This window comes from Eschscholzia californica, unplaced genomic scaffold (genome assembly GCF_041429995.1).
Source record: "Eschscholzia californica isolate CP2 unplaced genomic scaffold, dmEscCali1.0.p SCAF_6, whole genome shotgun sequence".
In the NCBI taxonomy this organism is placed as follows: domain Eukaryota; kingdom Viridiplantae; phylum Streptophyta; class Magnoliopsida; order Ranunculales; family Papaveraceae; genus Eschscholzia; species Eschscholzia californica.
In genome coordinates this window covers 14,946,718-14,962,025 of record NW_028238483.1, presented here as the reverse complement: position 1 = coordinate 14,962,025, position 15,308 = coordinate 14,946,718, and the positions used below count along the sequence as shown (strand labels likewise).

General features: G+C 37.0%; 2 protein-coding genes across 3 annotated transcripts; one reads left to right on the top strand and one right to left on the bottom strand.

Moving 5' to 3' along the window:
* Positions 1–870: 870 nt before the first annotated feature.
* On the top strand, positions 871–7,043 carry LOC147531922 (3-oxoacyl-[acyl-carrier-protein] synthase II, chloroplastic-like). Of its 2 annotated transcripts, XM_086645362.1 has the most exons (14): positions 878–1,471; positions 1,517–1,933; positions 2,902–3,104; positions 3,179–3,382; positions 4,016–4,126; positions 4,232–4,327; positions 4,516–4,561; positions 4,643–4,722; positions 4,824–4,892; positions 4,986–5,070; positions 5,683–5,837; positions 6,129–6,209; positions 6,523–6,582; positions 6,729–7,043. In XM_086645362.1, the coding sequence occupies exons 2-14, from the start codon at positions 1,534–1,536 to the stop codon at positions 6,843–6,845; spliced, it is 1,707 nt and encodes a 568-aa protein (XP_086501488.1). In that variant the 5' UTR covers positions 878–1,471; positions 1,517–1,533; the 3' UTR covers positions 6,846–7,043. The 2 variants fall into 2 exon arrangements, with proteins under 2 accessions (XP_086501487.1, XP_086501488.1); XM_086645361.1 differs by having other exon boundaries at positions 871–1,933.
* Positions 7,044–9,190: 2,147 nt separating this feature from the next.
* LOC147531921 (protein CORTICAL MICROTUBULE DISORDERING 1) lies at positions 9,191–13,797 on the bottom strand. The gene is made up of 5 exons (XM_086650389.1): positions 13,410–13,797; positions 12,264–12,941; positions 11,377–11,595; positions 10,561–10,652; positions 9,191–9,872 (listed from the first exon to the last, which is right to left on the bottom strand). Exons 1-5 carry the CDS (start codon positions 13,533–13,535, stop codon positions 9,245–9,247), a joined length of 1,743 nt encoding a protein of 580 aa, XP_086506515.1. The 5' UTR covers positions 13,536–13,797; the 3' UTR covers positions 9,191–9,244.
* Between the last annotated feature and the right edge of the window lie 1,511 nt (positions 13,798–15,308).

Genomic DNA, 15,308 nt, shown 5'->3' with positions numbered 1-15,308 from the left:
CATCCCGATATCCCTTAGGATCTTACGGTCACATGTGTTTTGTCTCTTTTGTCACAGGTTAAGCCCAAAAACGTCGTCGGTGCCCGCAAAAATATTAAACAGGTGAAGGTCTGATTTCCGGAACGCCCTGGTCCTCTCGACTTCTTGACCCGCGAATTCGACCCCTCACAATTGGTTCATGGCTACGTATCTGATGTGAAATTGGTGGAAAATGAAAAATGAAGTAATCTTCCAACAGAAAAGGGTAGATCTTACTCGTTGAAGGATTCCTTAAGGGATGTGTCTTTTCCTTCTGATCCTACTTTATCTAACCACTCTTTGCAGCTGGAGAATTGGATCCCACCGTCAAATGGCACCATCAAAATCAACTATGAAGGAGCTTATAGACTGATGGAGGCATCATGCGCAGCTGTTGCACGAGATTCTACAGACTTAATCGTCGTCTGGAAAGCAACTCCACTCAACCCAATCTCAGCTCTCAAAAGCGAATTTTTAGGGTTTCGGCTAGGGATGGACCTAGTTAATGAACTGAGGTTAGAGCAATTTATACTCGAAGGGGATTCTAGGGTTTTGGTTGATTTAATCACAACAGGCGATTCTAGCATCCGGTGGCGTATCGACAAAGAAATATTGGAGCTACATGCGAAAATCGGGAGACACCACATGTTGATATTTCATTGCCCCAAAACTTCTAGTTAGGTGGCCCACAACCTTGCAGATTCCTGTTTAGTCCCATAACAGTGACTTATTTCATTATGATCTATCGTCGTTAACTTGTTACCATGTCAGTCCTTCTAAAATGTTACGTCCCTCCGTTAAGGGCTAAACCATTGTAACCTTGTAAATATTTATAGATGGTTTTCCCTAAAAAAAATAAAAAATAAAAATAAAACCAATAAAAGACAGTGCATGTTCCTCCTAGGCATTTTTAGTTTTTTCTGGCCCTTGAAATATAAGATTTTGACATTTTACCCTCTCCTTCCCTCCCCTCACTTTCTCTCTCTAGAACTTGTTTGGGCACTTGGCTTTCTCTATGACAGGGAACTCAGATTCGTGAATACTTGGCTTCCTCAAGCTGTTTTGATTCAATGGTAACCATGAGAAACTTCGATTTCTTCACCCAGATTCATGAATTTTGAGTTCAAGAAATGGAGATCATTTTCTCTCTCTATACTTAACCTTTTCTCTATCTCTCTCTCTCTGGGGTTTTGATTCAATAGTTTCCTTGGATTTCAATTTCTCTCCCTCATTCTCTCTCTGATTAAAGGATTTTGAGTTTACATCGACTACTAGAAGCTCAGAAAAACGAATCTGTTTGAATAGATGGATATGCTTTTGTTTCTATAGACTTCACTCTCATTCTTATTTAATCTATAAGATCTTAGGTTGAATTGATTTGAGTTTCTCCGATTCGAGAAACTCAGATAAAGAATTAATTTCTGTTTGTTGTAATTAAAGATCTTTTTCTTCGGTCTACAACTGTACTTTTCAATCTCTCTTTCTAGCATCTTATTAGGTATTCCTGTTTCTCCAATGGCGAGTTCTTCAATGGCTTCCCCTCTTTGTACATGGTTAGTTGCTTCTTTCATGTCTGCTTCTTGTGAGGAGAACTCTATTAAGTCATCCATGTTTCAATCTCAGAAGAAACTACCTAGGTTTACTAGAAGGAAAAGAGTTTTATTGAAATGTAGTGGTGGTGATGGAGGAAAGGGTGAATCTAGAAAGGGTTTGATTTCATCGTTTTGTGGATCAAGTTTTCAAGGATTAATGAGTTCTTGTTTGGCTTTTGAACCTTGTGAAGAGTACAATAGTTCAAAAGGGTTAGGGTTGTCTTCTTCCTTGACCTTATTTGGTGATAATGGATTCTCCTTGTTCAGTTCCAAGACTGAAACCATCAATGGGAGACAGAAGCGGATTAATCGAGCCTCTTCTGGTAAATAGCATGAAACTTCTAGTATTAGATTTGAATGATAGTTTTGTTTATAAATATTCTATTAGCTTTCAATGTTTGTTTATATGGATCACCATTTTGTGAGCAAAAAAATATGTATTTTTTTTTGTTTGTGTTTACCAGGAAAAAGGGGAACTCGAAAAATTGGTGTTACTTGTAGAAGAATGTATTGTTGAACCACCATCTTAGAATATATATATCAACTTCTGTTTCACTCTACCAGCTTTAATATGTTTTACTTAATTTTTAGTTTTGTTTGTATATTTTGTGCATTTAAGTCTCATAAAATATGCAGATGTAAATTATAATTCACAACGATCGATTACTTCTTTTTAATTTTGTATCATGTTTTACATTAAGCATATAGTCAACCTGTTGAAAATAGAGCACTAAAAAAGTTCAGATTAAGGTTGCGGTTTTGCCATGTTCATGTAGAAACTTTACTATAGAAGTACAGAAACATATTCGTGTGAATACCCGTACTACAAATTGTTGAGGTTGAAAACTTCAAATTGTGGGCCTTCTCATACCAATCAGTTTTGATTTTAAACTCCAATTCATTGCACAATTGGGTCAGGACTAGTTTTGGTGATTCTTGGTGGGTAAGTTGGGTTTGATTGAGAAGTGGAAGTCAGAACGATATGAAGTCTAAGGAGGAATTAGGGAAAGATGGGGTTTTAGTTGTGTTCGGTAACTTGTCAAAGCTAGTTCTGAACTTTTAGCAGCAAATACCGTTGAAACATCTCTATCAGTTTCTGCAGCTACTGTTTTTTATGATGCATATAGTTTAGTCGTCTTATGGGGATAACTAAGGTTGTGACGTTTTGTTTTACTTGCAACTGGAAGTAAGTCTTGTTTTCTATGATTTCATGAATATCATTGCTTGTATTGAGTCATTGATGTCAATTGCCTTTCATTTTTATGTAGATGTACATTTGTTATTAATGCAGGGAAAGCTATGGCTGTAGCTGTACAACCTGCAAAAGAAGTAACAAAAAAGAAACCTTATACAAAGCAAAGGCGGGTTGTTGTGACAGGGACAGGTGTAGTAACATCAGTGGGTCACGAGCCAGATGTCTTTTATAATAATCTACTTAACGGGGTCAGTGGTATAAGTGAGATTGAGGCTTTCGACTGTGCTCAATTCCCAACGGTATATATTCTGGACTTACTACCTTGTAAGTTAATGTGTATTCTTGTTTCTGATGCACCGTTTCTCCTTTCTAGAGGATTGCTGGAGAAATCAAGTCTTTCTCAACTGATGGATGGGTAGCACCAAAACTATCTAAGAGGGCAGACAAATTCATGCTTTACATGCTTACTGCTGGCAAGAAAGCCTTGGCAGATGCCGGGATTACTGAAGATGTTATGAGTGAGCTAGATCGAGCTAGATGTGGGGTTTTGATTGGCTCTGCAATGGGTGGAATGAAGGTAAATGTTTGTACAAAGTTCAATTCAGCTTGGGGATTGAGTATTATCAATTTTATACTGTTCTGATGGGCTAGACGATACCAATTTAATATTAATCGTTCTCTATGATGATTTCAAAGCACTAGGTATGTTAACAATTTATTCGTCTAGTTTGGCCATTTGGTATAAAACATGATAATAATAGATCCGCAGTTTACCGCCAATTAGCTATTCGCATCCAATATATCAGAGGGCTCACCTAGGAGCTCTAGAAGACTAAGATAATGGCATGGCTGAATGTTTCTTACTACTTAGATGCTCAATTACAGCCAAAAGTGTTCAATTTGGACGTTGTAAATAAAATGGTTCTGAGCCTCCTGCAATAGACAGGTGGAAATGAAGCATAAGTTTTCATCTGCATAATTCTTAGTGTTGTCATCTTCCCAACTATTTGAATTCTCTGAGAGCCCCACTTTTCAATTTAATCCAATCCTAGGCGTGTCTTCTGTTATCTTCCGTTAGCTGAGATATCTTAAGAATTAAATCTTTAATTTCGATTATTTCCATGTCAGAGTAGACAACTGCTTTGTTGCATTTTCTCCTACAAGTATGAGACTCATGTATTTTTGCACACTTGGTCTTTACTATGGACAGGTTTTTAGTGATGCAATAGAAGCTCTTAGGGTTTCCTATAGGAAGATGAATCCATTTTGTGTACCTTTTGCTACGACCAATATGGGATCAGCTATGCTCGCAATGGATCTGGTAACTTTCAAGCTATTTTGATGATAGAATTATTTACTTTCGGGTAGCTTCTCAAATCTGTTTGCAACTTTGCAGCATTTTCTAATATTAAACTCCAAACTGCAGGGGTGGATGGGCCCAAACTATTCAATCTCGACTGCTTGTGCCACAAGCAACTTCTGCATACTTAATGCGGCAAACCATATTATCAGAGGTGAAGCTGTAAGTTGCTCACTTTATTTTATCAGCAGTGGTTTACACAGCTCTTCAGATCTTTATTTTCTGTAGGAATTTGTTCGTCGTCCTTAATTTATTTATTCATCTTTCTCTAAAAGTTCAAAATCAATCTGTAGTTAGTTTTCCCATTCAGTGTTATGTATTCTCTAATTTTTTGAGAGTTGAGACTGCAGGATATGATGCTTTGTGGTGGTTCAGATGCGGCAATCATACCTATAGGTATTGTGTCAATCTAAGATAAGCTACAATACTTTATCATCTTCTAAGTAGGATTTATTATACATTTGATGATTTGTGTAGGTTTGGGAGGCTTTGTGGCATGCCGTGCACTTTCTCAGAGGAACAGTGATCCAACTAAAGCTTCACGTCCTTGGGATACTGTAACCATTTAACTTTTTTTTTCTTTCTCTTTCCTGTTTAAAATCACTGTAAATGATTTGTATATAAGATTCTTAATATGGTGTAATTCGTGATTGGACAGAACCGTGATGGGTTTGTTATGGGTGAAGGAGCTGGAGTTCTTCTTTTGGAAGAACTTGAACATGCTCAGGTATATTAACTTGCTCAAACTCATTTCCTTACCGAAGATAATTTTTGTCATATAGACATGTTTATTTCTAATGGCCTTTTCTTGAATTTGCAGAAAAGAGGAGCAACAATATATGCCGAATTTCTAGGTGGAAGTTTCACTTCTGATGCTTATCACATGACGGAGCCTCATCCTGATGGTATAAAACACAAATCCTTCGAATAAAAAAAAAATACTGCATTGCCTCATTCTGATGTAGGACAGAAAAAGGAATTGAAGTAGAAACAATTGTATTATAAGATAGAAAACCACTAGTATAAGCTAAGAATCACTCCCAGAGCCCTTAGGCATCACACCTAGGGATAATTTGCATCACACAAATGTAGATAGCTTGAAAGCTGCTGAAGTTCTTCTCTCTCTGACCCCTTAAACAGCAAGAACACAACCTATATATACCCATAACTAGCCCTTGACATCCCGTACGACATTTACTCCTCGACCTTTGAAATTCTAAACTGTTAGGACTCTAAAAGAAATTAAAGACACTTGACCATCCTAATTAATACTTAGAAACTAGAAGAATTTCCACAAATATCCATGTGGATCAGGCCCACATTATTCAAGGTCCTGAGGGGGCCATTCATCTATAGCATGCCAAATCTGAACTTGGGCCTTGAAATCCTTCTTTCGACGACTCCCATATGCCATTCACCTCTATCACACTCATTTATATAATTTTGGACGACAAATAAATACTGTTGGTGTAGAAGGTGAATTGATAATTCCTATGTATTCCGCTTTGACAAATCAGGGAGCGGTGTAGTTCTTTGCATAGAGAATGCCTTAGCCCAAGCAGGGGTGTCCCGGGAAGACGTTAATTATGTGAATGCACATGCTACGTCAACACCAGCTGGAGATTTGAAAGAATATCAAGCTCTTATTCGTTGCTTCGGTCAGAATCCTGAGGTAATCTTAATGCAACTATGGCATGGTTTGGTATCGCTGTAAGATTCTATGAAGTACTTCGAAATTTGATTTTTAACAACAAACCAGCTTTTTATAATCATCAGCAGAGCTGCTTCCTAGTATCTGCTTTGAAAAGTAGACGCTAATAAAAAAAGTACTTTCTTATATTTTTTCACCAGACAACTTTGAAAAAATTTAAGATACTTTTATCTGTGGGGAAAGCAATCCCAAAGTCACCTATGTCCTGAACTCAATAGAAGTCATGATTGGTGAAATTTCTAACCCTTGCAGCTGCGGGTGAACTCTACAAAATCTATGATTGGCCACCTGCTAGGAGCAGCTGGTGCTGTGGAAGCTGTGGCAACAGTACAGGTACCCCTTTCTTATCTTAGTTTTATGATTGAAAACTGATCACTGCATGGAGCTACTAGGCACATTTATAAAAATTTAGAAGGCAATAATCGACGGAGTGATTGTTGACATTAGATGTCTATTGGCTTATTTAAAGCCATCATTTTTTTTTTCAGAAAGGGCGATAAGTTTATCTGTATTTGCATCAATCTGCAGAGATATAGGGGGTCACATTTTATTTTACACTTAAGAGGATCATGTAATATAATATGATGCATTTGTTTCTGTTTGCGTCATTCTTATACAAGTCTAAACGATCTTCGTTTGCTTTTAGGCTATAAAGACAGGGTGGTTACATCCAAATATCAATCTCGAAAACCCTGAGGAAGGAGTGGTACGTTCCCCATTTTTATCTAATTTTATTTGATAAATATCCAACAGTAATTCTGGTGACCTCTCTCACCAACCGGATATCTTAAATTTCAAAGTATATATAGGTACAAGTAATAAATATCTGATATTGAGATTTTATCGTATCAGGATATGTCATTATTAGTGGGTCCAAAGAAGGAACGTCTAGACGTAAAGGTGGCATTATCGAACTCGTTTGGGTTTGGCGGTCACAACTCATGCATCTTATTAGCACCTTTCAAGTAAGAAAACCAACCATAGAAATCAGAAGGGATAAGGTTAAGATATTGTAGTTTCTGTAGTATTTTTGAGCTCATATTTTATAATAGCCAGGAGAATTTTGTGAGATGTCTATTGGATCATCATCATCATCATCTTTGTCTTGTTTATCAGATTTGAATTATCTTATGAATGGTTATAAAAACACCACCTATTTTTGGTTTCTCTTTTTGATTATCTAGTGAAAAAATTAACTGACTGGTTAGGCAATGTGAAGTTGATAACCACATTGGAAATGGTGTGTGTATACGAGATCACCAGCCTCTGAGGGAGAATCCAAAACCCAAGAGGTGTTCCCTTTTTCTTAGGAATCATAAATCAAATTGCTACAAACAAAATTACTTCCAATCAATGTCCAGAGAGAAGTTTGGGAAGCTTAATAATCTCAACAGTAAGAGAGAAGTTTGAGAGACTTAATCTTAGTCATTGAAGATGGTACATTTTAAAAAGATAAACCACCTCTCTTATAATATAAGATATATAAAATACATTACCAAATTGTTATTCGTAGTATCTACCATTTGTTTGCTAAACTTAGCGTGAGAGTATGTATCTTATAAGACGCGGGTTTAGTTTCGAAAATATAAATCGCAAACAATTAAGAAATACAAGGGAGGAATGGATCACATTGCATCACGACATTTAGATGGTTTCGTAATTACTCAAAGAGTAAAAGAGAGATAAAGTAAAACTTAGGTAAAAGATGAGCGGTGAAGGGAAAGCATAACAGAAAAAATAAGTTTCAATTTAGAGTTTATTGTTTTGCACTTTGTCACACTTTAGAGGTAATTTTCACTTATTAAGGAAAAACAAACGATTTAAAGGTGCACCATTTTCACTTATTAAGTGAAAAACAAACGACTTAAAATTGTCTCACCATATAATCGAAAGTATCTCAAGTGCAAAAATCAAACACCCTTTAAATTTTTAATATGGGCCCATAAAACTTTAGGTTGTCTTAAAATTAGATCATAATTTTATAAGAAAAGGAACCACTTTTCACTGCGGTTTTATTGTGAGTCAAATCAATTTTGCTTAACTCAAAAGTCGAAAATGAAAGGATTGTATTAGCTTAAAGTTGTCTCGACTCTAATGAAATGATTGGAATTGAATTGAACCAGTATTATGACTTAACATTCATCTAGGGTTTGCTTGGATGAAAAAAAACACGCCATATAGTATTAACTAGTGGTGGCCAACGGGTCGTGCCGACCCGTCACGGGTCTGGCGTGCCGTGTCGGGGCTGGGATTTTAGAGCCCCAGACCCGTTAAACACGGCCCATCAGACACGCGGGAACGACACGGAACGGATCGTACACGGCACGACCCGTGGGCACGGAACGGCACGGAACGGAAACGGCAACAACGACACGTTAGCAACGGCCCAATTTAGTTATTTGAATTTTTAAACATTACCTAGGGTGTACTAACAGCCTCAAAACACTTTTAATTTGTTTATAGTTCTACTTCATTCATCTAATATTCTAATGTGTTTACAAATTGTTAGATTTTCATGACAACTACTTTATATTACAAAAAGAAAAAACATTAAAAAAAACGTAATACTTGAATTAAAAAAGAAGTAATACTTAAAAAAAAAGTAATACTTGAATTTAACAAAAGTGGTTTTACTTTATTTATTTTTACTTAGATTTTTTTTTTGTTGAAACAAATTAAAACTTTTTTCAAAAAAAATAAACAAATAAAGTGGTAAAGATAGTCCCACACCTAAACCACAAAATATAAAATAAATGTGGAGAGTCTTTATACAACTCTTTTTCAATAAATAAACAAAGATATGACATAGACAATAAAGTTTTTGTACATCACAATTTTTTACTTGAAAAAAAATGTAATATTTCTTTTATTACTTTTTTTTGACAAGTAAAAAAATATTTATGAATGGGTCGGAGTCACGGGAGCGACTACGAGAACGGCACGAAACGGCCACGGGAACGACTATGGGAACGCCACAGAAACGGCCAGAAACGCAACGGAAACGCCACGGGAACGGCTGGGCCGTTCCCATGGGCCGTTTCTGTGCCCAGACCTTTGTGGTCTGGACACGGCACGGAACGGCACGGCTTAAGCCGTGCCTGGCGTGGCCGTGGCGTGTCTGACACGCCACGGCTGCCAAACGGGCCGTGCCGACACGGCACGGCCCGTTGGCCACCACTAGTATTAACCTATTAACCCCAGTTAATATAGCAGCTAGTCACAAGCCTCTTGGACTCACAAACATCAATTTTATGTACATACTAAAATTGTGTCAGCTCACACGAAAGCAAATTGATCAAACAATACACAGTCCATATACAAATTAGGGCACAAATTGATTATGTGATGCAAAAACTTGAATGATCTTATTATACATTACCAATTAGAGCAGATGCAGCTGAGTCAACATGCCCAAGCAAACAAGTATATATTTTTTGTTTCAAACTATCAACAGTTTCTACAAACACTTGAGTTTCCATAACCATTTTGCTGCTTCTTACATGATCTAACCAGTCATTTGCATATTTGAGCTGCGATAGTGTTACCGCTATCTGATTGTCTGTCGTTTCCGTTCGTTTACCTGATTTCCCGCCGTTATTTCTTTTCTTCTCTCGAGTATCCGCAAAAACTCCATTGCTCAAAGCATCCTCCAGAAATTTTAAAAACCATGACTGTGATTCCTTTAGAAGGAGTTCTTTCAGTTCTTGGATCTCTTTTCCGCTACAACCTTTTGCCCACTCTAGTCTTCCACTCCCACTTAGCTCAATTGACGGCTTCTTTGTATACTTGACTAAATTTCTACTACAATTTAAGCCAATCTTTTTGTTGGGTTTATCTTGAGGGTGAGAAGGTGAAAGGGTAGAGACTTGAGATGATTTAGTCTTTGGGGTGGTTGGTAGGTTTGGTTGCTCGATTAGCCTGTAGAGTGAGAAGAATTTTGACAGAGTGAGGTGTGGGTCTTCCATCGAGGCAGACGTGCATAGATCGGCAAACATGCTGAAAAACAGAACATGAGTTATGATGAGGCATATATATATATATATATATATATATATATATATATATATATATTCACCATGAAGATGAAAATTGTTCTTCTCAGTGTCCTGTAGATCACCTTCACCAAAATTTACATGATTGGTGTCAAAACTTTTAATCCCATCAAAACCTGGTTCGTTCATCTTAAAATTAAAACCAAATTTTGATGGGTGTAATAGTTTTTCGGATGACCCCACATTGTTTGTGGAAAGAGAAGGTTGTCAATTCATAAAAAAAGCCTCACCTCTTAAGCTAGCTTTCGCGGTGAGAAGCCAAAGACCACTCAAAACTAATGCCAGAGCCCAACATTAAACAAGTCTCGACATCCCAATAGTTTTTGAAGTTAAGTCAATGTATGAGAGGGAGATTGTTTGGATAATCTCACGGTAGTTGTGGAAGGGGCAGGTGGTCAATTCATAAGTGTGAAGAAAAACCTCACCTCTTGAGCTAGCTTTTGGGGTGAGAGAGGTAAAAAACCACCCAAAAGAAGTTTTGGAATCCCACCTAGCTAACCATGTTAAGACGGTCTAAATGGTGGAGAGTTCACCCTCATGGAATTCCTCGGATCACCTACATCTGAGCCCCTAAAATGTTTTTTACACTAAGCAGATAAGTTTAAGTTAAGTTTTGAATCAGACGTTCTCACCTAAGGCACTTGACGAGAGCTGCTGATACAGATGCTTCTTTTTGCGCCTCTATTGCTACCAAAGAAGCCAAATTTCTCCTTCTAAGCACCCCCTTAGTGCAAATATAAGTAACAAATATAAGGATTTAGTTTAGTTATTGATGTGAATTGAAAAAGTAGTTTTAATGTATCTTTAATTTTATTTATTTTCTTTTCATTGTTCACTTTAGTTACTAGTTCAGGATAAGTTTACGTTTCCTACTATTATAAGATTTTTTTTGTCTCAATTTCTATTTAATTTTTCAAAAAATACGATATATGCTGTTAGGAGTGACTTTAGATAGTCATTACTTGTTGTTTTGAGTATCTCTTATGCCTATGAAAAGGTTTAAGAGATCAGAAATTTCTTACTATATTTAGGCATTTAGCTCACTTTAAGATTGACTTCATTCTTTTGTCTCAATTTCTATTTAATTTTTCAAAAAATACGATATATGCTGTTAGGAGTGACTTTAGATAGTCATTACTTGTTGTTTTGAGTATCTCTTATGCCTATGAAAAGGTTTAAGAGATCAGAAATTTCTTACTATATTTAGGCATTTAGCTCACTTTAAGATTGACTTCATTCTGTTGTAGGAACATTACTAACATGCATCTTCGAACTTTTGAATCACATTTCGAACTGTTGCGTGATAGAGAATTAACAATGGTGGATATAGATATGTTCATTTCATGCTCGATAGTGAGTCATATATGGATCAGTAATTTGTGTAATGTTATGGGTGTGTATCGAATTAGTTATGCGAGAAAAGAGGGTAGAAAGAAAATATAATGTACCTTCCCCGGCTTTAGTAAGTTGGCAGGTAAAGAGTCCCAAGAAATGGTATCATGAGCTTGAGTTTTAGCTCCACTGGACCTCTCCAGTTTCTCTGTGGTAACTTTAGAGCTCAAACTCTTCGAAGGGATCAGTGGTGTTTCTTTGCTGTTAGTTCCAACAACCTCTTGCTTTGCTTTGGGTGCACTAGAATGAGTGCGAGAAGGAGTCGATGGCGGCGTCTGGCATAACTATTACCTATTAGCACCAGTAAAACATGCATATCTATATACAGAAAACCTCTTTACTAGTACTTATAATGGTATGAATCACCACCAAAAGCGGAAATCAGGAACAATCTGTATTTTAAGTAAATTTTGATTTTATATAGTTCTGAAGTTTATGAATGGTTTCTAGTACGTAAGAAAATTGAAGCTGGTTGCTAGGTTCTTCCAGGTGACTTTAACCATTAGCTTGTGACATGTATGCTCCCATTTCATATATTTTTGTCATCTAAGATGCGGATACTCGTGAAGGATAAAAAAACTTCTCGAATACTCGACATCTTTGAGTATAGCGTGAGATTTTTTATGCATCTTGTTACTAGAACACAATCATGACAATTGAGAGGACCTGATAACTAACGTAAGACCGTAAGATTATACATTCTATCTCCGTTTTGAAATATTTTTAGTTGTCATATCAGAGACCCACTACGGGTGCCAAATACTGATACCTGTGAATTTGTCCATGTTGCATAGACCGTTACATGTTGGAAACACTACTTATCCGTTTAATTTGGTTTGAATCAGTAAATGTTATGATCAGACACGCAAATGAGGATTCGGCCCACTTCGTGCCCCAAATCAATTATGGCGATATATAATGAATAATAAGACTAGATTGATACCTGATCTTTAGGTTCTTCTTTGGGTTTTGAGGAACCAAATTTCTTATTTCCTCCATTATCATTCACAATGACCTTCCCCGTGTTAACCGAATCAGCTCTATTTCTTTTCAAATTCGAATTTAAACTTGAATTTGAGACCCCTTGCATGTATCTAGATGCAACAACCACCTTTTCTTCTTTGATAACAAATTTCTGTGGCCTAGGACTCTCCTCTTTCTCTTCCGCTTTTTCATTAGATTTCGTATTATTACTCCCTTCATGATTACTAGATGATATTACATCATCAGAAGGAACCAACATCTGCATCAAATCCTTAGGGTTCCCTATAAATGGATTTCGTCCGGGAATTGGTCGGACCCCAACAAGAACAGGCACTGGATTTCCTGCTTCAATCTTGTCCACATAAAAAAACTGACCAAGTTGCAGTTTGTTCATTAAGATAAGCTCATTATCATCTTTAGACAATGAGACATAACTAGAATGTGATGAATCTGAAACCTTCATGAAGAACCCATGGTCTGGGAATAACTCAGATCCTGTTAATGCAGGAACTATGCTAATCACTTGTAATAGAACGGATCGATATTCTCCGAGTACCCTTACATCAGAATTTAAATATTGTAGAAGCTTAAGTAGTACTCCAGGGGTAAGTGATGCCATTTTCGTCACCTTTTTTTTCTTCAAAATCAAAATTTATAACAACATTTATTGATCATGAGTAAATAAGTATGAACATAAACCAATTACTAATTAATCTCTCTAACTACACTTGTTTAGATGGGCCATTTTTTTGAAATGGTCCCATATGGGATAAGGGCGAACTAGTACCTAAGAATACAATGTCTATATCCTCTCCACTCATCGGGTTTGGGTCGGATGACCACAAACTTAAAATGGTATTGGAGGTAGACTCACACCTGATAAGCCTAAAAGTCACACGCGTTCTCCCCACACAGAGGGAGCCTATGAGAATGGTCACATATAAAATAAAGGATGAACTAGTAAGCCAGAAAGGTAGAATATAATGTCTAGGTCCTCTCCGCTCATTGCCAATTAATTTTGAGTACGACGGCATACTAGGACTAGGAGCATGAAAAATGAAACAACAACTAAATAAGGAAAAACCCATTAAGATAAGTTGGATACCTGATGAAAGATGAAGATAAAACCCAAAAAGAAACCCAGATATGTGTGACAGAGAGAGGGAATTGAAGTATCTTGTTTAGAGATGAAAACTAGGGCAAGTTTCAGTGTAGTTGGATACTTGTTCATCTTTCTTCTCTAGACTTTTAAGCTTTGCGTTTCAGGCACATAACCATCATACGAGGTATCCCGTAACTTTCAATCGAAGACATCAATCACCCAACTGACGTATCAAAATAACTAAACTACCCTCAAATTGGAACTCACTATAATATGGTTCCATGGGTTTTTTAGGTATTTTAGTGGTTTGAGTTGTGGTGGTTCAATACAATAAGGTGGTTATCTATTTTCCGTTTAGGCATTAGTTAGGGAAAGATGAAGAAGATTTAAGGTCACTTTCAGTTCTTCCTGCTTGATTAGGGGATTGATTATAGGGTGCCTCTAAAGGCGCCCCATACTTTTGCTACTTTTGCTCTTAGTTCCCCTATTCTTGGGACTCTCCATGGACTTGGAACTGAACCAGTAGAGACTCGCGAATTTGGACAGTTTGAGGGCACTCGGACTGACCTGGTTTCTGTTGTTGAAGCCCACCACGGAGTAGGAGTGCCCTCGGACTGCCCCAATGCGTGTGGACGCTAAGAGTGAGGCAGGCCCAAGAGTAAAAAAACGGGACTCACTCCTATAGACGCACGATTAGTATAATTTTTTTCGTAAATTCATATAAGTGGTACAAAAATATGATCAGGATGTATATTGCAATTTGCAAATAAAAAAAATGTGTATTACAAATAATAAAGTATAATATCCTTTCAACAAAAAAAAAAATAATAATAATAATAAAGTATAATAAAGAAAATGTTACTTTGACTCTAATAATAATTGATGGGTGCTTCTAAAGGCACCGGGCCAAAAAGCTGTTAGCATCCATCTCTGTTAGCACCAGACCCAACCGCTCTTTTCTCTATTAGCACCAACCAACTATGTAGGCACCGGTCCTTTCTCTGTTAACCCTAACCCTATCCAACACCTTCTTCAGAACAACTTTTTTTCCTCTGTCTAAAATAAAAAAAATTCCTCTCTACTCTCTCTCTCTAACGGGAACAGACCTCTGTCTCTCTCTCTCTAACCTCTCTCTTTACAACTCCGACGAAGGGGGAGAGAGAGAGAGAAAGAGATATAAAGAGAGAAAGGGGGAGAGAGAGATGATGGGGGTTTCTTATATGAACAAAACTTGCTTCGATTTCCACACTAATTTCCTTCAATATCAATCTCATCTTAGAAGACTTACGAATACCACCAACAGTTCAAAATCAAAATTGTCAAAGTTTCGTCAAAGAACGAAAGCAGAGATTTAAATTAGGGTATGTGTCAATAGGAGTTGTAGTAGACAAGGATCAAGAGCAACCCTAGAAACTGTATCTAACATCTCACCTCCTGGGTAGTTTAAACCAGATTCGGTCTGGTTTCAAACTAGACCGAATCTGGTTTGACTTTGAAAGCCACTAAAACTAGCTAAAAAGTATCCAACAGTAAAGAATGTTGCTTCAATTCCTCTAATTATTAATCAAATCCCAAATTAAGTACCCACCCAATTAATCATGTTTTCTATCTAGCTTGTTTGATTTCTTTGTGATTAGAACGTGATGATGTAGAGAGAGTGAGGGGAGAGAAAGGAAGAGAGGGGAAACAGGTGCTCATAGATAACTCGGGTCAATGGCCATTGACCCGAGTCAACAAAATTTCTGGATGCTAATAGCCTTTTGGCCCGGTGCCTTTAAAAGCACCCATAATTGATTAGGGGGTAAAAAAAAACAATTTGCAATTTGTTGCATTATACATTAGTACCACACTGATTTCTTACCCCTTTCGTAGTCGTCTTAGATTTGATGTACATAGATCATA